We start from the raw sequence: 23,187 nt of genomic DNA on the forward strand, positions 1-23,187 counted from the left end.
GCCATTAAGAATTAGGAGAGAGAAATTGATGATGGCATACTGGGTCAATCTCCAAGGACATAATGAAGAGCATCCTGCCAAAAACATATTAAAAGATTGCTGGGAACATAATAAGACAAACTTTACAAGTTTTGGGTGGATAGGAAATGCAAAAGCAAACAATTTAGGATTACATCAATTACAGTACAGTAATACAGTCCCAGTTTCCCCTATTCCTCCTTGGTTGTTTTCAGTGCCAAATGTTGACCTCAATGTCAAACAGGAATTGAAAGATAATTTAAACCAACTTCCAACATGGTACATAGTACAAAAATATTTTGAAAATAATTTCCCTCAGTCTTTAATTTTATTTACAGACGGGTCCAAAGATCCTAACACAGGTTATGCAGGAGCAGCAGTATATATTCCAAAGTATGAGTGTTATATTAAGAAAAGAGTAACTAATCATGTGTCAGTATATGCTACAGAACTAGTGGCAATTTTATTGGCTATACAGTGGATAGAAGAGAAAGGCGTAAATGGTACTGTCATTGCATCTGATAGTTTTTCAGCACTTGAAAGTATAAGATCTTGCAGGTCCTCAATTAGGATGAACATTGTTTACGAAAATATTCTGTAAGCTGTATAACATGAAAGTTAAAGGCATGTCTACACAATTTGTTTGGGTCCCTGCTCATTCTGGTGTGGAAGGAAATGAGATGGTGGATATTCTGGCTAAACAAACTTTAAGAATAGAACAAATAGACCTTCATATTCCATTAAGTAGAGCAGAAGCAAAATTATGCATTAGAATATATACACAAGCAGCTTGGCAGAGATACTGGAATGAACATGATACAGGAAGACACTTATATAATATACAAGAAACAGTTGATGCTGGGAGAGAGGAGAATAGGAAACGAAGGAAGGGGAATATCATTACACGCCTTAGACTTGGACATTCTGGACTCAACGGTACACTATATAGAATTGGAAAGCACCCAACTGGAGAATGTATACACTGCAACCAGCAAGAGACAGTTGAGCATGTTTTATTTCAATGTGTAAAATACAATGAGGAGAGGAATTGCCTTATTCAGTCATTGCAGAAAGTTAAACACTTTGATTTTACATTATCAGGAATATTAGGGAAAACAGCAAACAATATATATGATTATGTTATTAAGTTTATTAAAGAATGTGAATTAAATAAGAGAATATAGAGTGTTTTTTTTTTTTTTTTTTTTTTTTTTTTTAGTATGTATCTTGATCCACACTCCAGTCCAGTCGGTGGCGGTAATGCTCCTATAAGTTGGTTGCCAACCGCCAGTTAAACTCTAAAGAAGAAGAAGAAGAAGAAGTTCACAGCGGAAGTGACGTAAACAGCAGGAATGGCGTTGGACGGCTCGTCCACGTCTGTGATGATGGCTCACAGTAACCCATATCAGAGTCATATGTCGGATTATTACAGCAGAAAAGTGAGCAGTACACCTGATGTAGTGCCCTCAGGAGTGACCGAGAGAAAGATGTCTCCTTCAGACAGACCTGATATGATGGCGCTGGATGTCATTCATATAAAAGACTCGGGTCAGTCACTGTTTACTCACAGTCAGTCATTGCAGCCGATGTACAATTGTTCAAGGCAAATCACGAAATGCCGTCAATAATTGAATCAAGTTTCGTTTCTGTGACACTGTTATTAAAAGTTCATGTTTCTAACAGTGTATATTTCGGTTAACGTACCGAACGGTTAACGTAGCTGACGTTAACCTCTAGGCTTTCAGTAAGATATGAATGTGTTTATTTTCATGTACAGATGCTCCAGTGCACAGGAAGAAACATGAATCATCAGACACTTATGTACTGCTGGTAAGATTTGATTTATAATTCTGAATATAAGCAAGCACCATCCCACTTATACAGATGACAGATGTATACGTTAATGTCTCAGATTAGTAACTTTAATAGTAACTGTAGGAACTGTAAAAACTTGTTCTGCCACTTTCTGCCATGTAGTTTGCTTGTGCAGGAAGAGGAAATGTTAGACAGTAACGTTATTTTCAGCTTGATTGTATGTGGTATAGCACAAATTCTAGCCGTCCAATTTTAAAGAGGCCTTAAGTATTATTCTAGTTAATTCTATCTCCGTAAATGTATAATAAAAGATCCAATAGGGCCCAACGGTAATGGTCAGGCCAGTGGTTCAGACTTTTGCTAAAACAAAACAGGTCTGATTATTGTCTTTATTGTTTTTGACCCATGTAACCTTAAAGTGCACCTATTTCGTTGCTAAAAAACAACATTTTGTGTATTGGTATAATACGGGTGTTCCTGTTTATGGTTCATAACACATTATTTTCCACATACCGTACATTTTTGTAGCATGTGAAGTCCTGCACTCTGTTGTAAAACTCTTGTTCAAACTGATCTGATAAATGATGTATTTCCTCACCTGTAGGGCACCATACATCCTTTCCGGAAAACTCATCGCTCCATCTTGGGAAAATTTTCCCAGGAGTGTAGGTTGGTCGCCTCTGACAGACGGGTAAGTTTGTCAATGTTTTTATTATTTTATTTTATTTATTTTATTTATTTATTTAGCAGCTGCTTTTATCCAAACTGTCTTACAGTTTGTCTGAGCATTTAAAATTGTACCTTTTAGCAGCCAACAAAGATCTGTCTACAAAGCCACATTTATAAGTAGCAATACAGTTAAAGCTAAGGAAAGATGAACAACACAAAGGAGGAGAGGTTTTTTTTGAAGATTAGTCCATTTGTTCAGTCGAGGAGAGATTGTGTTTTTTGAGGAAAACATTCCAGGATTTTTCTCATTTTAATGGACTTTAATGGACTCCAACACTTTAATGCAGTTTAAAGTTGCAGTTACAAAGGACTCTAAACGATCCCAAATGAGGCATAAGGGCCTTATCTAGGGAAATGATTGTAATTTTGGCAAGAAAAATAAAAAATATGCACTTTAAAACCAGAACTTCTCGTCTTCCTCTGGTCCTTTGACGCGCCAGCGCGACCTCACGTAATTGCGTAATGATGTGGAAAGGTCACGTGTTGCATATATGAGACGCACATTTGCGGACCATTTTAAAGAATAAACTGACACAAAGACATTAATTGGTATCATTGAACATACAACAATGTCGGAACGGTCCTCTTTCTCCACATTTGTAAACACTGGAGCGTAGTTTTGCATACGTCATCCGTGATCTCATGAGTCATGACATAATGACATATTACGTTAGGCCTTAAAAAATATTTATTGAAAGCTACTTTTTCACATCTGATTTGCATATTAATATCATAATAATAATAGGCTGTATATTAATATATTGGAAGAAAGCTGTTATGTGTGAAATCAGATAATGTGCACCCTTATACAGCCAAAATCGAATGATCCTCATTTCATAACATGTCTGCGATGATTTGACTGTGAGAATGGTAGTCGAATCAGGCTTCTCTTAACGATGCATCGAATTTTTTACTATTTGCGGTCACCCCTAACTTGTTGTGTACAAATATAAGATTTCTTCTCACTGTACCATCATACACATGCACACACACACACACACACACACACACACACTTTGTGGACAAACACAAACTTGTACTGTGTTTAGGTACAAACCTGAATATAATCATAAAACTGGAAATATTGAACAATGGACTGAACTACTGTATGTAGGGGCTGTGATTCACTATTATAAAATAAAAAGAAACAAAATATATTTCGTGCATGACTGCATTTTCATTTAATGCCACTCTACAATATGTTTTTAGACAAGAATAAATTTTTCGGATAAACATAATATAACCAAACATGATATTGACGGTCCAGCTGTGAAATTACAGAGGACCAGGTAAGAGTAAATCAATGGAAGACTCATTTTTAAATGACAGAATAACCGAATTGTTGTTACAATTGTCGTTCGCTGTGGGGATCAGCACCAGTCTAGTCTATGGGAAAGACTGTTTTGTAGTTGTAAAGCTTTATTTATTTTGCAGAATTACAACAAAAAACAAACAAACTCTTTATTGTCTCTTATTACCTCTTGCCACCAGTGATCACTAAATTACACTTTATAAATATTATTAAAAGAAAAAATGGACTAGTTTTACACACTGGTCACAGTATAAACTGAAGTTACCAGCAGTGATTATTAGGTTATGACTGCTTTCCAGAGTTATTGTTGTTTCTATTATTGTGATGTTTTGATGATGATCTGAGTGAGGATTGAGATCAAATGTGTTGTGTCATACAGTAGAGGTCAGTGTTTACACACACAGAGAGAGAGAGAGCGAGAGAGAGAGAGAATATTATTGATTAATGAATGTTAGACTTTAATGTTGTATTTGTTTGTTAAGTAATTGATTGTTGATTTCTGTCATATATCTTGTGTTTCAGTCCTGGAGGATTCTTCTGTTTGGTGTATTAAATCTGATGTGTACAGCCTGTCTGCTGATGTGGTGCAGTTCCACTAACAGTATGGGTGAGCTGAAATCTCATTAATTTACCCAGCATGCCCTCTGTCACATAAACACTACACATGTTCAATGCGGGACATTTTTTCAACGTTCACCCAAAAGTTACAATACTATTTACTCACCCTTGTGTCATTTCAGATGACTTTTTTTCAGACAAACATCAATGAAGTTTTGTATAAAAATATGGTGTCACTATTGGCTTTTATGAGACTCAACATTATTAAAGGTTAATATGTGCTTTTGAGGGACAGGTTTAAATGCATGCAAAGTCAAAAAACACTTTCATTGTTTTATAATATGCATTAAATTTTTTCCTACATTCACAGTGATTCTCAAAACATACACAAAGTTTGAACTGGTTTACCTAAGGGGACACTTCTGGGTTATGTTAGTTAGGTAAGAGTGCCACCTGGTGGATATAGCGGATATATGGATTGCTGGAAAAACTCGTCATTGGAAGGGAAGCGTATTCTCTTAATTTACTAGTTAATGGCAGGGAACAGGGGCTATTCTAGGATTTTCATTTTAGGGGATAATAAAATGAATAAATAAACTAAAAAAAAAATTTGAATACAGTGTAAGGTTAGGTCTATATACAAACAGTGGCAGAGGGGGGTGGCCGAGGCTACTTTATGATGTCCATAGTCCATGAAAAAAAGGATGTGTAGATAAATATTCCTATAGGCTATTGCACCGACTGAATGGATTACTGGCACATTACTGGCACTTCTGAATTTTAAACTTTTCTATTTCTCACATCTGATTAACTGTCTGTTAATGAAATAAAAAGTCTCTTTTGTAAAAGTTGTTCAGGAAATCTAAACCTTAAACTTAACACTAAGGAATTTTTGGCCAAAAAGTAATTTGGCCTATTTATAATAAATATGGATTATTCTTTGTAACAAAGATACCGATAGCCAGTCATAGCAGTGAGTGATTTTCTCTTCTTCTTTTCTTATTTAGTTAACTTTAAAGGAATAGTTCCCCCCAAAATGAAAATTCTGTCATCATTTCCTCACTCTCATGTTGTTACAAACATGTATACATTTCTTTGTTCTGTTGAAGACAAAGTAAGATATTTTGAGGAATGTTTGTTACCAAACCGTTTCTGAGCCTTGTTCACTTCCATGGTATTATTTTCTCCTACATTCCTACAAACATTCCTCAAAATATAATAGAGTGAAATACATAAGAGTGAATTTTGATTTTTGGGTGAACTATCCTTTTAATGACAGAGCGTTCAACATGCACACCTATAAGACCGAATAAAATAAAATGTTTACAGTTGTTTACTATGACACTCACTAAGACGGCTATTTGGAGATATGTTTATGTGTATATGTCCATAAACCAAAAAACATGAACTCATTTAGCTTCATGCACACGCATCGCGCAGTTGTTAGGTGCACACACGATTGCACATTGCCTTTTCAAGTTCAAGGCGACAGTAGAATTAAACACACAGTTAATCTTATTATCATACAGTAAATAGATCACTTCAAGAATAAAAACATGGCGTTGAGTTTTGTTGTAAAACCGTTTCAAGAGAAAAGGAAAGTCCAATTTATAAGCATAGACTTCATTAAGTCCACAGAAGGAGAAATAGGCTACTGTGCACCTTCTTCTATGAAATCATTAAATAACATTTGCAATGTATGTTGAAATTTTCTTAATATTTGTTTTTAACAATGTGTTGCGCTGCCGCATGTCGAAACAAACACGTCGAATAATTGAAAGTATCGTATTAAATTTGGACAGCTCGGCCACCTTGTAAGAGTATTTTACTGTAATGCATAGATGGGCTGAACACGCTGAAAGTCGCAGAATAGAGAGGGGAAAGAGCCGAAGTCTGCCATTCTGTCGTTTTCATGTAAAATTTATACAGTTTACGGAGCCAACCTAGAAAAATTTTTGGGGGGGCTAAAAAAAAATTTTGGTGGGGAAAGAGTTAAAATAATTTCTATGATTCAGAGACGCTAAAATAAGTGATGACACCCTTCAGGTCCTCGTTGACTCTTTGTTATTAGTTCTGCAGCTTGTTTTCAAACTGTCATGTGATCAGTGACAGGCAGCAAAGTAGTCGTGAGATGTGAGAATAATGTTGTGTGTATGAGGTGAGAGTTGCACCAAATAGCTCTGCTGATTTATTTTGTCAACCTGTCACTGCTGTACTATCAAAAGAGAGCACAAGCAAGGAAATGCTAAAAATATGAACATATTACTTGAAGTAATGTAAGAATGCTCAGAACATCAAGCTCATGAAGTGTAAACCATGTTAAAGCCCTTTCTAAACGTGCTTCTGTTTAAGATAATTTTCATCAATGTGTTTGTTTAGTGTGTATGTATGGGCAGATCCAGTTTAACTGTGTACCAACAGATTTACAGAGCAATCTAAACCCATGTAAACTGATAGCAGACAGGACAAAAGTGACTTCAAACACATCAAACAGATTCACTGTCCCTGCAGTCACCTTCATGTTATTTCCAAATTAAAAGAGAAAAGGATCAAATGAGATTAAGTTTTTTTTATTAGTTAATATTCTCTATACAAACATTTGTGTCATACTGCTAAATATTTTTTATCGTACCACCCCACTGTGATTTCTCGCAATCTTTGAGATCAGCAGCGTTCTCGGTTTACCTGCCGCCCCCTGCATCCCATCACTTCCTCCCTTCCAGGTGTCGGTTTGTAGTTTGTCAATAAAGCTTTTAGTTTACATATGGAGCGATCAATTTTTATTTTAATATGCCGCGTTGACAGACACCCGAGCCGAGCCGCTCGATGCTTGTTCCAGAACTTGATGACAGCTGAGCGCTGCGGTTTGCAAATCTTTCTTACCGAAAATACCGGGCAGCAGGGAAAGGCGATACTCACTGTGGGCCGCTGTGACTACAGCTTCGCTCGAAGGCTCTTGAACGTTTTTGCTTATGTTTCGAGTAACCAGTCAGCACTTAGCGTCTTTAATGGTGCTGTGTTCTCGTGGGGGTTGAACAGAGATGGCTGAAGGTCAGGATACGAGGACGATCAGATGTGTTTTGATGCTCCAGCCTGTAGATGTTATTAAATATTCAACTAAAGATCCAGGCTTGGTTTACCGCTGCGTCTTCATCTTCTCTTCTTTTTCACTGATTAGGTCTGTGAACATACACACAAGTCACCTTAATCTGCACAACACAGTAACACTACACGCATCTTTGTTGCTTTGCTGTCGTCGCGCTTTGATTTATGCATGCATTGCCCTATCTGTCTTTTACAAATGGGATTTAAGTATCATTAAAACTGCAAGCAGTGATGGAAGGGCCCTCGCACACCTGACACCGCCACGCCGTGGCATGAGAAGAATTAAAGGGAACAGTAGTAAATAGGCATTTAAGCATGTAAACATAGTTGAACCATTTAAAAGTGTAGTATAATGTGCCACATTTCCTGTTGCTAATTACAAATGACAGCGAGGTAGCATCGTGTAAGATAGCATGAGAGAGAGAGAGAGAGTGAGTGAGCGAGTGTGTGTGTGTATGAGTGACTACATGTAAATATTGGCACGTAGATGTGTTCTGTCCAGGACTCTTATCAATCATGTGAAGTTTGGGACAAATCTGACATTGCATTATCATTGTAAACATGTTACTTCCTGTTACCAGCTGGTGGCGCTATGACCGTAACTGACTATTGGCATCATAAGTGACTATCAGTGATGGGAGTAACGCGTTACTGTAACTCCACTATTTTTTTAAATCAAGTAACGCAATTACAATTACTGAAATTTAAATGAGTTCGTTACGCGCGTTACTCTATTTTGTAAAAAATAGACAAGACATATCTGACGTCGCAGGACTGTAGTTGGCGGCGCAATGATTCATTACACTTCATCATAGCTGACAGTGCATATAGAATGAACATGAAAAATCTAAACGGGACAACATACCTTTGTTTAAAAATTGTGCGCAAGTCATAATCCATCCGGTCTCATGTTTGTAAATTATCTTCACCAAGCAATCGCAGTATGACATCAACTTGCATTTGTAGTCCACAAAGGTAATAAATCTAAGAAATGATCATATATTCTTAGATGTTTACATCGGCTTCATGGAAGAGAACGATCCGCGATTGTTGTTTCCACTAAAATATTCACACTGCGGTGTACACCCGTGTTAAAACTCCATAGTATGTGTGAGCTCGCTTTTAGTTTTAGTTTCAGTCTCTCCGTATCCGAACAAAAAATCCACTCGCTCTGTGTCCATCTGACAAAACAATCCACTCGCTCTGTGTCCGTCCGACAAAACAATCCACGTAGCCTACTCCGTTTTCTGAATAAATATCTTCCTTTAATCCTGTGTATCATTTAAATCCAACAGAAAACAAACAATATATGACCAAAGAGCGCAGTCCCTGTGGCAAGCTTCACAAGCTGTGTTCCAATTCAAGTGCTGCACCCTACTAAGCATGCAATAAAAGGTGAGCACTTGCCCATTCAAGGCGCTCAGAAGTTCGCGAAGAGAACTGAAATGAGACGGTCTAACCTTCGGAGGACCCATAATTTGCCTCATCTGCTGCACACGCATCGTGCCTGTCAGCAGGACACAGCGGAGACGTTTCTAACTTATTAAAATAAATATGAAATCAGAAAAATTATAATTTATTTTAGAAAATTTGACATGTTGACACAATTGTCTCCAAATTTTTAAAGAGACACTACACAATTTTAACACATTTTATATTTTTGTAAACATGCAGAATATTTGTCTAAATGGTCTAAATGATATACATAAATAAACTAAGTTTAAATATTAAGATAATTTCTAACAAAAATATTCAAAGGTTGAATCTAAAGCAAAATAGGCTCCTACAGTATGTGATATATTAGAGTCTTATGTGTAAAATAGCCCATCCATATCATTTTACTGTTTGACTGTTCAGTACTGTTCATATTTACATTTAAAAAGCAGACATAAAAGTAACTTAAAAGTTACTTTTCTAAGTAACTAATTACTTTTGATATACAGTATCCGGTAGAGTAATTCAGTTACTTTTAAAAGAAGTAATTAGTAACTGTAACCAATTACTAATTTTTTAGTAACTTGCCCAACACTGGTGACTATTGACATGTAGATGTGTTCAGTCCAGGACTCTTATTAATCATGTGAAGTTAGGGAAAGATCGGACATTGCATAATCAGTGTAAACATGTCACTTCCTGTTGTCAGCTGGTGGCGCTATAACCATAAGTGACTATTGACATGTAGATGTGTTCAGTCCAGGACTCTTATTAATCATCTGAAGTTTGGGACAGATCAGACATTGCATAATCAGTGTAAACATGTCACTTCCTGTTGTCAGCTGGTGGCGCTATAACCATAAGTGACTATTGACATGTAGATGTGTTCAGTCCAGGACTCTTATTAATCATGTGAAGTTAGGGAAAGATCGGACATTGCATAATCAGTGTAAACATGTCACTTCCTGTTGCCAGCTGGTGGCGCTATAACCATAAGTGACTATTGACATGTAGATGTGTTCACTCCAGGACTCTTATTAATCATGTGAAGTTAGGGAAAGATCGGACATTGCATAATCAGTGTAAACATGTCACTTCCTGTTGCCAGCTGGTGGCGCTATAACCATAAGTGACTATTGACATGTAGATGTGTTCACTCCAGGACTCTTATTAATCATGTGAAGTTTGGGACAGATCAGACATTGCATAATCAGTGTAAACATGTCACTTCCTGTTGCCAGCTGGTGGCGCTATAACCATAAGTGACTATTGACATGTAGATGTGTTCAGGTCATGACTCTTAGCAATCATGTGAAGTTTGGGACAGATCGGACACTGTATGCCTGAGTTCCAGCAACCTGTTTCATAGCGAAACATCAAACTTTGGCTGTCCGAAACAGACACAAATTTTAATATAGAATCAAATCCTTCGCAATTTAGCATCACAAAGGCCTTAAGATGACACTCGCCAAATATGATGATGATCCGACTAAAACTGTAGGAGGAGTTAGTTAAAGTATGACTGCTGGAAATGAGAAAAACTGAGCCAAAATCTGAGAAATAATTCAAAATAGCTGACTTCCTGTTTGGTTTAGGGCGTTGCTCCAAGAGACTTTTTTGTAGGGCTTGTAATAATACATGAGCATACCGAAATTCGTACATGTAAATTAAACACAGTCCAAGGGCTGCTTCATTCAATATTTGAAAGTGGAGCTAAAACATGTTCCTTCAGGTTGCCAGCTGGTGGCGCTATGGCTATAAATGAAAATTGTTATGTAGATGTGTTCAGGTCAGGACTCTTAGCAATCATGTGAAATTTGGGACAGATCGGACACTGTATGCATGAGTTCCAGCAACTTCCTGTTTCATTGGAAAACATCAAACTTTGTCGGGCCAGAACCGACACAAATTTTTACGTAGAGTCAAATCCTTCGCAATTTAGCATCACAAAGGCCTTAAGATGACACTCACCAAATATGAAGATGATCCGACGAAAACTGTAGGAGGAGTTAGTTAAAGTATGACGCCTGGAAATGACAAAAACTGCGCCCAAATCACAAAAATTACTCCGAATAGCTGACTTCCTGTTTGGTTTACGGCTTCGCTCCAAGAGACTTTTTTGTAGGTCTTGTCATGCTACAGAAGCGTACCGAATTTCGTAATTGTACGTCAAACACAGTCCGAGGGCTGCTTCGTTGAAAATTTGTAGGTGGCGCTATAGAGCCATTTTCCCACGCCTAATTCTAAAGCCTACACCACATGTAAATTTTCATCACTCTTGACATTTGTGCAAAATTTCATGAGTTTTTGAGTATGTTTAGGCCCTCTAAAGTCCCGCTGAAGTCGGAGAAGAAAAATAATAATAAATATAGCTGCAAGCAGCAATGGCGGGCCCTCGCACGTTTTTTTACCGCTACACGATGCGTCCGAGAAAACGATGCACGGTGGGAAAGGGCATCTAGTGGGTAAATATCAGTGGACTATTTAATGTTGTTACTGAGCTATTTGGGGACTGTAGCTAAAAGAAACCCCACATTTTAGACAAGCGGGGGCACTAGTGAGCCACTTAAGAGACACGCCTTTATCTGACCTTTCAGTGCACACTTAACAGCCGACAAATCTGATGTGTGTGCCAAATTTGAAGTCAATCTAAGCACACCAAGAGCCTTTAATATGCCTGAAATAAAAGAAAACTTTGACGCGTTGCCATGGGAACAGCGTTTGAGATATCAAAAATCCCTTCGCAATTTATCATCTACTATGCCTCAGCATCATGTTGACCACTTTGGTGTCAATCGCATGAATATATTAGAAGGAGTATTTAAAGGAACATCGGCGTCAACTGAAAGGCTTAATATGCCTTTAAAATGAAAGTAAACTTTGACACGTTGCCATGGGAACAGCGTTTGAGATATCAAAAATCCCTTCACAATTTATCATCTACTATGCCTCAGCATCATGTTGACCACTTTTGGTGTCAATCGCATGAATATATTAGAAGGAGTATTTAAAGGAACATCGGCGTCAACTGAAAGGCTTAAATGTGCCTTTAAAATGAAAGTAAACTTTGACGCGTTGCCATGGGAACAGCGTTTGAGATATCAAAAATCCCTTCGCAATTTATCATCTATAATGTCTCTGCATCATGGTGACCACTTTCGGTGTCAATTGCATGATCATTCTAGAAGGAGTATTTAAAGGAACATCGGCGTCAACTGAAAAGCTTAAATATGCCTTTAAAATGAAAGTAAACTTTGACGCGTTGCCATGGGAACAGCGTTTGAGATATCAAAAATCCCTTCGCAATTTATCATCTACAATGTCTCGGCATCATGTTGACCACTTTTGGTGTCAATCGCATGAATATCCTAGAAGGAGTATTTAAAGGAACATCGGCGTCAACTGAAAGGCTTAAAAATGCCTTTAAAATGAAAGTAAAGTTTGACGCGTTGCCATGGGAACAGCGTTTGAGATATCAAAAATCCCTTCGCAATTTATCATCTACAATCTCTCGGCTTCATGTTCACCACTTTTGGTGTCAATTGCATGATTTTTCTAGAAGGAGTATTTAAAAGAACATAACATGGAACTGTCAAAAAAAATCCAACTTTGTGACTGACACACTTCCTGGCGCCTGGTGGTGGCGCTATATCCGGGAGTCACAATAGGCACATCGATGCGATCGGAATCTTCAGACGAACAAACACCCCGCTTGGCATCACAATAAGATATTTTTTGCCTTAGAAATTAGACACTTCCTGTTTCTCTAAATTCGCCATAAATTCGTCGCCTCGCCATGGCAAAACCGTTCTAGATATCAAAAATCCCTTTGCAATTTAGCAAGTACAATGTCTCGACATCATGATCACCACGTTTGGTGTCAATCCCATGAATCCACTAGGAGGAGTATTTAAAAGTTCAACGAATGCATTTTTTAAACAATCCAAAATAGCCGACTTCCTGTTGGGCGGAGCTTAAATGTTAGAGGGCGAAAGTTGTTCGGGTCGATGAGATCTATATGCGTACCAACTCTCGTACATGTGCGTACATTTTTGCCCGATCTGTGCATCAATGTTTTTTTTTGCATTACAGGGGGCGCTATAGAGCCCCCGTGCCACGCCCGTGTTCCAGCCTTTGGATTTCTGCGATGACGGACGACTCTGACGTCTGTGCCAATTTTCAAGAGTTTTCGAGTATGTTAAGGCACCCAAAAAGTCCAAAAGTGTTAAAAAAAAAAAAAAAAAAAAAAATAAAAAATAAAAAATATAGCTGCAAGCAGCGATGGCGGGCCCTCGCACGTTTGTTTACCGCTACCCGGTGCCTCCGAGAAAACGATGCACGGTGGGCATGTGCATCAAGTGGGTATATATCAGTGTACTATTTCATGTTGCTACTGACCCATTTAGGTACAGAAGGTTAAAGAAACCCCATATTTTAGACAAACGGGGGCGCTAGTCAGTCACTAAATAGACACGCCTTTATCTGACGTTTTTGTCAACACTTAACAGCCGACAAATCAGATGTGTGTGCCAAATTTAAAGTTCAACTAAGCACGCCAAGAGCCTTAAACATGCCTGAAATTAAAGTAACATTTGACGCGTTGCCATGGGAACAGCGTTCGAGATGTCAAAAATTCCTTCACAATTTATCATCTACAATGTCTCAGCATCATGTTGACCACTTCTGGTGTCAATCGCATGAATCCCATACGAGGAGTATTTAAAGGTTCACAGCATGTAACTGTCAGCCTTAAATATGTGTAAAAATGAAAGTAAAGTTTGACACGTTGCCATGGGAACAGAATTTAAGATATCAAAAATCCCTTCGCAATTTAGCATCTACAATGTCTCAGCATCATGTACACCACTTCTGGTGTCAATCGCATGAATCCCATACGAGGAGTATTTAAAGGTTCACAGCATGTAACTGTCAGCCTTAAATATGCTGGAAAATGAAAGCAAAGTTTGGTGCGTTGCCATGGGAACAGCGTTTGAGATATTAAAAATCCCTTCGCAATTTATCATCTACAATGTCTCGGCATCATGTTGACCACTTCTGGTGTCAATCTCATGAATATTCTAGAAGGAGTATTTAAAAGTTTCCAGCATGCAACAGAAAGGCTTAAATATGCCTTTAAAATGAAAGTAAAGTTTGACGCGTTGCCATGGGAACAGCGTTCGAGATATCAAAAATCCCTTCGCAATTTATCATCTACAATGTCTTGGCATCATGTTGACCACTTCTGGTGTCAATCTCATGAATATTCTAGAAGGAGTATTTAAAAGTTTCCAGCATGCAACAGAAAGGCTTAAATATGCCTTTAAAATGAAAGTAAAGTTTTACGCGTTGCCATGGGAACAGCGTTTGAGATATCAAAAATCCCTTCGCAATTTATCATCTACAATGTCTCGGCATCATGTTGACCACTTCTTGTGTCAATCGCATGAAAATCCTAGAAGGAGTATTTAAAAGAACATCGCATGGAACTGTCAAAAAAATCCAGCTTTGTGACTGACACACTTCCTGGCGCCTGGTGGTGGCGCTATACCCGGGAGTCACAATAGGCACATCGATGCGATCGGAATCTTCAGACGAACAAACACCCTGCATGGCATCACAATAAGATATTTTTTGCCTTAGATATTAGACACTTCCTGTTTCTCTGAATTCGCCATAAATTCGTTGCCTCAGAACCGTTCGAGATATCAAAAATCCCTTCGCAATTTAGCAAGTACAATGTCTCGACATCATGTTTACCACGTTTGGTGTCAATCGCATGCATCCTCTAGGAGGAGTATTTAAAAGTTCAATGCATGCATTTTTTAAACAATCCAAAATAGCCGACTTCCTGTTGGGCGGAGCTTAAATGTTAGAGGGTGAAAGTTGTTCGGGTCGATGAGATCTATATGCGTACCAACTCTCGTACATGTGTGTAAATTTTTGCCCGATCTGTGCCCCAATGTTTGTTTTTGCATTACAGGGGGCGCTACAGAGCTCCCTTACCACGCCCGAATTCCAGCCTTTGCCGGGTCCTAATGGCCGACGACTCTGACATCTCTGCCAATTTTCAAGAGTTTTTGAGTATGTTAAGGCCCCCAAATTGCCCTGAAACGTAAAAAAAAAATAAAAAAAAAAAAAAAAAAAAATAATAAATCCGAGCAAAAACAATAGGGCTTCGCACCATTCGGTGCAGGCCATTCTGGCCTGCTCCTCGGTGCTCGGGCCCTAATAATAATCCGAGCAAAAACAATAGGGCTTCGCACCTACGGTGCAGGCCATTCTGGCCTGCTCCTCGGTGCTCGGGCCCTAAATAGGCATTTAAGCATGTAAACATAGGTGAACCATTTAAAAGTGTAGTATAATGTGCCACATTTCCTGTTGCTAATTACAAATGACAGCGAGGTAGCATCGTGTAAGATAGCATGAGAGAGAGAGAGAGAGAGTGAGTGAGCGAGTGTGTGTGTGTATGAGTGACTACATGTAAATATTGGCACGTAGATGTGTTCTGTCCAGGACTCTTATCAATCATGTGAAGTTTGGGACAAATCTGACATTGCATTATCATTGTAAACATGTTACTTCCTGTTACCAGCTGGTGGCGCTATGACCGTAACTGACTATTGGCATCATAAGTGACTATCAGTGATGGGAGTAACGCGTTACTGTAACTCCACTATTTTTTTAAATCAAGTAACGCAATTACAATTACTGAAATTTAAATGAGTTCGTTACGCGCGTTACTCTATTTTGTAAAAAATAGACAAGACATATCTGACGTCGCAGGACTGTAGTTGGCGGCGCAATGATTCATTACACTTCATCATAGCTGACAGTGCATATAGAATGAACATGAAAAATCTAAACGGGACAACATACCTTTGTTTAAAAATTGTGCGCAAGTCATAATCCATCCGGTCTCATGTTTGTAAATTATCTTCACCAAGCAATCGCAGTATGACATCAACTTGCATTTGTAGTCCACAAAGGTAATAAATCTAAGAAATGATCATATATTCTTAGATGTTTACATCGGCTTCATGGAAGAGAACGATCCGCGATTGTTGTTTCCACTAAAATATTCACACTGCGGTGTACACCCGTGTTAAAACTCCATAGTATGTGTGAGCTCGCTTTTAGTTTTAGTTTCAGTCTCTCCGTATCCGAACAAAAAATCCACTCGCTCTGTGTCCATCTGACAAAACAATCCACTCGCTCTGTGTCCGTCCGACAAAACAATCCACGTAGCCTACTCCGTTTTCTGAATAAATATCTTCCTTTAATCCTGTGTATCATTTAAATCCAACAGAAAACAAACAATATATGACCAAAGAGCGCAGTCCCTGTGGCAAGCTTCACAAGCTGTGTTCCAATTCAAGTGCTGCACCCTACTAAGCATGCAATAAAAGGTGAGCACTTGCCCATTCAAGGCGCTCAGAAGTTCGCGAAGAGAACTGAAATGAGACGGTCTAACCTTCGGAGGACCCATAATTTGCCTCATCTGCTGCACACGCATCGTGCCTGTCAGCAGGACACAGCGGAGACGTTTCTAACTTATTAAAATAAATATGAAATCAGAAAAATTATAATTTATTTTAGAAAATTTGACATGTTGACACAATTGTCTCCAAATTTTTAAAGAGACACTACACAATTTTAACACATTTTATATTTTTGTAAACATGCAGAATATTTGTCTAAATGGTCTAAATGATATACATAAATAAACTAAGTTTAAATATTAAGATAATTTCTAACAAAAATATTCAAAGGTTGAATCTAAAGCAAAATAGGCTCCTACAGTATGTGATATATTAGAGTCTTATGTGTAAAATAGCCCATCCATATCATTTTACTGTTTGACTGTTCAGTACTGTTCATATTTACATTTAAAAAGCAGACATAAAAGTAACTTAAAAGTTACTTTTCTAAGTAACTAATTACTTTTGATATACAGTATCCGGTAGAGTAATTCAGTTACTTTTAAAAGAAGTAATTAGTAACTGTAACTAATTACTAATTTTTTAGTAACTTGCCCAACACTGGTGACTATTGACATGTAGATGTGTTCAGTCCAGGACTCTTATTAATCATGTGAAGTTAGGGAAAGATCGGACATTGCATAATCAGTGTAAACATGTCACTTCCTGTTGTCAGCTGGTGGCGCTATAACCATAAGTGACTATTAACATGTAGATGTGTTCAGTCCAGGACTCTTATTAATCATCTGAAGTTTGGGACAGATCAGACATTGCATAATCAGTGTAAACATGTCACTTCCTGTTGTCAGCTGGTGGCGCTATAACCATAAGTGACTATTGACATGTAGATGTGTTCAGTCCAGGACTCTTATTAATCATGTGAAGTTAGGGAAAGATCGGACATTGCATAATCAGTGTAAACATGTCACTTCCTGTTGCCAGCTGGTGGCGCTATAACCATAAGTGACTATTGACATGTAGATGTGTTCACTCCAGGACTCTTATTAATCATGTGAAGCTAGGGAAAGATCGGACATTGCATAATCAGTGTAAACATGTCACTTCCTGTTGCCAGCTGGTGGCGCTATAACCATAAGTGACTATTGACATGTAGATGTGTTCAGGTCATGACTCTTAGCAATCATGTGAAGTTTGGGACAGATCGGACACTGTATGCCTGAGTTCCAGCAACCTGTTTCATAGCGAAACATCAAACTTTGGCTGTCCGAAACAGACACAAATTTTAATATAGAATCAAATCCTTCGCAATTTAGCATCACAAAGGCCTTAAGATGACACTCGCCAAATATGATGATGATCCGACTAAAACTGTAGGAGGAGTTAGTTAAAGTATGACTGCTGGAAATGAGAAAAACTGAGCCAAAATCTGAGAAATAATTCAAAATAGCTGACTTCCTGTTTGGTTTAGGGCGTTGCTCCAAGAGACTTTTTTGTAGGGCTTGTAATAATACATGAGCATACCGAAATTCGTACATGTAAATTAAACACAGTCCAAGGGCTGCTTCATTCAATATTTGAAAGTGGAGCTAAAACATGTTCCTTCAGGTTGCCAGCTGGTGGCGCTATGGCTATAAATGAAAATTGTTATGTAGATGTGTTCAGGTCAGGACTCTTAGCAATCGTGTGAAATTTGGGACAGATCGGACACTGTATGCATGAGTTCCAGCAACTTCCTGTTTCATTGGAAAACATCAAACTTTGTCGGGCCAGAACCGACACAAATTTTTACGTAGAGTCAAATCCTTCGCAATTTAGCATCACAAAGGCCTTAAGATGACACTCACCAAATATGAAGATGATCCGACGAAAACTGTAGGAGGAGTTAGTTAAAGTATGACGCCTGGAAATGACAAAAACTGCGCCCAAATCACAAAAATAACTCAGAATAGCTGACTTCCTGTTTGGTTTACGGCTTCGCTCCAAGAGACTTTTTTGTAGGTCTTGTCATGCTACAGAAGCGTACCGAATTTCGTAATTGTACGTCAAACACAGTCCGAGGGCTGCTTCGTTGAAAATTTGTAGGTGGCGCTATAGAGCCATTTTCCCACGCCTAATTCTAAAGCCTACACCACATGTAAATTTTCATCACTCTTGACATTTGTGCAAAATTTCATGAGTTTTTGAGTATGTTTAGGCCCTCTAAAGTCCCGCTGAAGTCGGAGAAGAAAAATAATAATAATTAAAACTGCAAGCAGTGATGGAAGGGCCCTCGCACGCATGTGCACCGCCACTCTATGGCCTTAGTAAAGCAATGAACCAGGGGGATTGAAATTTCAGTGGGTAAATATAGGCGGATATTCAAAGGAACTTTGAAGTGCCACACCTCCTTTGTGCAGCAGGTGGCGCTATGATTGTAATTGATTGTTGTAACATTGATGTGTTGAGGCCAGGACCCTTGTCAAACGTATGATGTCTGTGACAGGTCGGACATTGCATGCCTGAGTTACAACAGCTTTCTCATGGCGAAACATCACTCTTTGCGAGGCCGCCACGGACACGCCCTTCAACGAAAAGTCAAGATCTTCGCAATTTATCATCGCAAAGGGCTTAAGATCAGTCTCACCTGATATGATAATGATTTGATTAAATCTCTGAGAACAGTGAATCACAGCATAAAACAAGGCATTTCCTGCTACCTCTAGGTGGCGCTAGGACTGAAGCTGAATATTGGCATTGAAATGTGTTCAGGCCAAGACTCTTATCAAACATGTGAAGTGTGGGGCAGATTTGACATTGTATGCCTTAGTTATAACAACTTCCTGTTTCATGGCGAAAACGCTGAACTTTGTCAGGCCGCCACGGACACACCTTCCAACGATAAGTCAAAAGCTACGCAATTTAACATCGCAAAGGCCTTTAGATGAGATTGACCAAATATGATGACGATCTAACAAAATCTCTAGGAGGAGTTCGTTAAAGTACGAAGCCTGGAAATGACAAAATTTGCACAGAAATCACAGCAAAAATTCAAAATGGCCGACTTCCTGTGGGGTTTAGAGCTTCACTCCTAGAGACTTTTTTGTAGGTCTTGGGGTGATAGATGGCCCTACTAAATTTCGTATATGTAGGTTTTTTGTAGCGGCGGGGCTGTTCTCTTGAAATTTTGCAGGTGGCGCTATCGAGCCATTTCTACACGCCCACTTCTGTCGCCTACGCCACATGTAAATTTTTGCCACTTCTGACGTGTGTGCAACGTTTTATGACTTTTTGAGCTTGTTTAGCTTGTCAAAATGCGATTCATTCAGCGATACTTTGCGAGGCCGCCCCGGACACGCCCTTTAATGAAAAGTCAAGGTCGTTGCTTTTTATCATCACACAAGGTCTTGAGATTACACTGGTGTAATATGATGTTGATATGGTTAAATACCTAAGAGTAGTAAGTCACAGCGTAAAACATGGTATTTCCTGCTGCCTCTAGGTGGCGCTATGAGTGTTACTGAATTATGCCATGTTGATGTGTTCAGGCCTGGACCCTTATCAAACCTGTGAAGTCAGGGGCAGATCGGACAATGCATGCCTGAATCACATCAGCTTCCTGTTTCATGGCGAAACATTACATTTTGCAAGGCCGCCACAGACACGCCCTCCAACGAAAAGTCAAAAGCTCCGCAATTTAGCATCGCAAAGGCCTTAAGATGATACTGACCAAATATGATGATGATCGGATTAAATCTCTAGGAGGAGTTCGTTAAAGTACGACGCTTGGAAATGTCAAAAAATGACAGAGAAAATTAAAAATGTCCGACTTCCTGTGGGGTTTAGAGCTTTGCTCCAAGATACTTTTTTGTAGGTCTTGGAGTGATAGATGATCCTACCAAATTTCGTATCTGTAACTTTTTCGTAGTGGGGGGGCTGTTCTCTTGAAATTTTGCAGGTGGCGCTATAGAGCCATTTTTACACACCCACTTCTGACGCCTATACTACATGTAAATTTTCGCCACTTCTGACGCGTGTGCAAATTTTCATGAGTTTTCGGGTATATTTAGGCCCTCAAAAATGCGATCCATTTCGGAGAAGAAGAAGAAGAAGAAGAAGAAGAAAAATAATAATAAACGGAGCAAAAACAATAGGGTCCTCACACCCCAGTGTGCTCGGGCCCTAATTAAAACTGCAAGCAGTGATGGAAGGGCCCTCGCACGCATGTGCACCACCACTCTATGGCCTTAGTAAAGCAATGAACCAGGGGGGTTGAAATTTCAGTGGGTAAATATAGGCGGATATTTAAAGGAACTTTGAAGTTCCACACCTCCTTTGTGCAGCAGGTGGCGCTATGATTGTATTTGATTGTTGTAACATTGATGTGTTGAGGCCAGGACCCTTGTCAAACGTATGATGTCTGTGACAGGTCGGACATTGCATGCCTAAGTTACAACAGCTTTCTCATGGCGAAACATCACTCTTTGCGAGGCCGCCACGGACACGCCCTTCAACGAAAAGTCAAGATCTTCGCAATTTATCATCGCAAAGGGCTTAAGATCAGTCTCACCTGATATGATAATGATCTGATTAAATCTATGAGAACAGTGAATCACAGCGTAAAACAAGGCATTTCCTGCTACCTCTAGGTGGCGCTAGGACTGAATCTGAATATTGGCATTGAAATGTGTTCAGGCCAAGACTCTTATCAAACATGTGAAGTGTGGGGCAGATTGGACATTGTATGCCTTAGTTATAACAACTTCCTGTTTCATGGCAAAAACGCTGAACTTTGTCAGGCCGCCACGGACACACCTTCCAACGAAAAGTCAAAAGCTCCGCAATTTAACATCGCAAAGGCCTTTAGATGAGATTGACCAAATATGATGACGATCTGACAAAATCTCTAGGAGGAGTTCGTTAAAGTACGAAGCCTGGAAATGACAAAATTTGCACAGAAATCACAGCAAAAATTCAAAATGGCTGACTTCCTGTGAGGTTTAGAGCTTCGCTCCAAGAGACTTTTTTGTAGGTCTTGGGGTGACATATGACCCTACCAAATTTCGTATCTGTAGGATTTTCGTAGCGGCGGGGCTGTTCTCTTGAAATTTTGCAGGTGGCGCTATCGAGCCATTTCTGCATGCCCACTTCTGGCGCCTATGCCACATGTAAATTTTTGCCACTTCTGACGTGTGTGCAACGTTTTATGACTTTTTGAGCTTGTTTAGCCTGTCAAAATGCGATTCATTTAGCGATACTTTGCCAGGCCGCCACGGACACGCCCTTTAATGAAAAGTCAAGGTCGTTGCTTTTTATCATCACACAAGGTCTTGAGATTACACTGGTGAAATATGATGTTGATATGGTTAAATACCTAAGAGCAGTAAGTCACAGCGTCAAACATGGTATTTCCTGCTGCCTCTAGGTGGCGCTATGAGTGTTACTGAATTATGCCATGTTGATGTGTTCAGGCCTGGACCCTTATCAAACGTGTGAAGTCAGGGGCGGATCGGACAATGTATGCCTGAATTACATCAGCTTCCTGTTTCATGGCGAAACATTACACTTTGCCAGGCCGCCACGGACACGCCCTCCAATGAAAAGTCAAAAGCTCCGCAATTTAGCATCGCAAAGGCCTTTAGATGATACTGACCAAATATGATGATGATCGGATTAAATCTCTAGGAGGAGTTCGTTAAAGTACGACGCTTGGAAATGTCAAAAAATGACAGAGAAAATTCAAAATGGCTGACTTCCTGTGGGGTTTAGAGCTTAGCTCCAAGAGACTTTTTTGTAGGTCTTGGAGTATTAGATGATCCTACCAAATTTCGTATCTGTAAGTTTTTCGTAGTGGGGGGGCTGTTCTCTTGAAATTTTGCAGGTGGCGCTATCGAGCCATTTTTACACGCCCACTTCTGACGCCTATACTACATGTAAATTTTCGCCACTTCTGACGCGTGTGCAAATTTTCATGAGTTTTCGGGTATGTTTAGGCCCTCAAAAATGCGATCCATTTCGGAGAAGAAGAAGAAGAAGAAGAAGAAGAAGAAGAATAATAATTAAAACTGCAAGCAGTGATGGAAGGGCCCTCGCACTCATGTGCACCGCCACTCTATGGCCTTAGTAAAGCAATAAACCAGGGGGATTGAAATTTCCGTGGATAAATATAGGTGGATATTCAAAGGAACTTTGAAGTGCCACTACTTCTTTATGCAGCAGGTGGCGCTATGATTGTAATTGATTGTTGTAACATTGATGTGTTGAGGCCAGGACCCTTGTCAAACGTATGATGTCTGTGACAGGTCGGACATTGCATGTCTGAGTTACAACAGCTTTCTCATGGCGAAAAATCAAACTTTGATAGGCCACAACGGACACGCCCCTTTAACGAAATGTCAAGATCTTCACAATTTATCATTGTGAAGTCCCTAAGTTCAGACTGACCAAATATGATGATGATCTGAATACATTTCAATGAGCAGTAAATCACAGTGTAAAACATGTCATTTCCTGCTTCCAGCAGGTGGCGCTATAACTTTTACTGAATATTGCCATGTTGATGTGTTCAGGACAGGACAATTATCAAACTTGTGAAGCGTGGGTCAGATTGGACATTTTAAACCTGAGTTAGAACAACTTCCTGTTTCATTGAGAAACAGAAATTTGGCAAGCCGCCACATACACACCCTCCATTGAAATGTCAAGATCTCCGCAATTTAGCATTGCAAAGCCCTTTAGATGACACTCACCAAATATGATGATTATCTGATTAAATTTATAGGAGGAGTTTGTTAAAATACG

The 23,187-nt window shown here is 39.2% G+C and overlaps 1 protein-coding gene across 1 annotated transcript in view; it reads left to right on the plus strand.

The window, feature by feature from the left end:
* Positions 1–1,344: 1,344 nt before the first annotated feature.
* Positions 1,345–23,187, plus strand: part of slc30a6 (solute carrier family 30 member 6) — a 46,771-nt gene continuing 24,928 nt past the window's right edge. The window contains exons 1-4 of the mRNA XM_065249953.2: positions 1,345–1,566; positions 1,796–1,848; positions 2,438–2,524; positions 4,397–4,481. Of these exons, the coding sequence (XP_065106025.1) occupies positions 1,371–1,566; positions 1,796–1,848; positions 2,438–2,524; positions 4,397–4,481 (421 nt within the window). The 5' untranslated portion in view covers positions 1,345–1,370. The remainder of the gene's footprint in view (positions 1,567–1,795; positions 1,849–2,437; positions 2,525–4,396; positions 4,482–23,187) is intronic.

This window comes from Paramisgurnus dabryanus, chromosome 20, assembly GCF_030506205.2.
Source record: "Paramisgurnus dabryanus chromosome 20, PD_genome_1.1, whole genome shotgun sequence".
NCBI lineage: Eukaryota > Metazoa > Chordata > Actinopteri > Cypriniformes > Cobitidae > Paramisgurnus > Paramisgurnus dabryanus.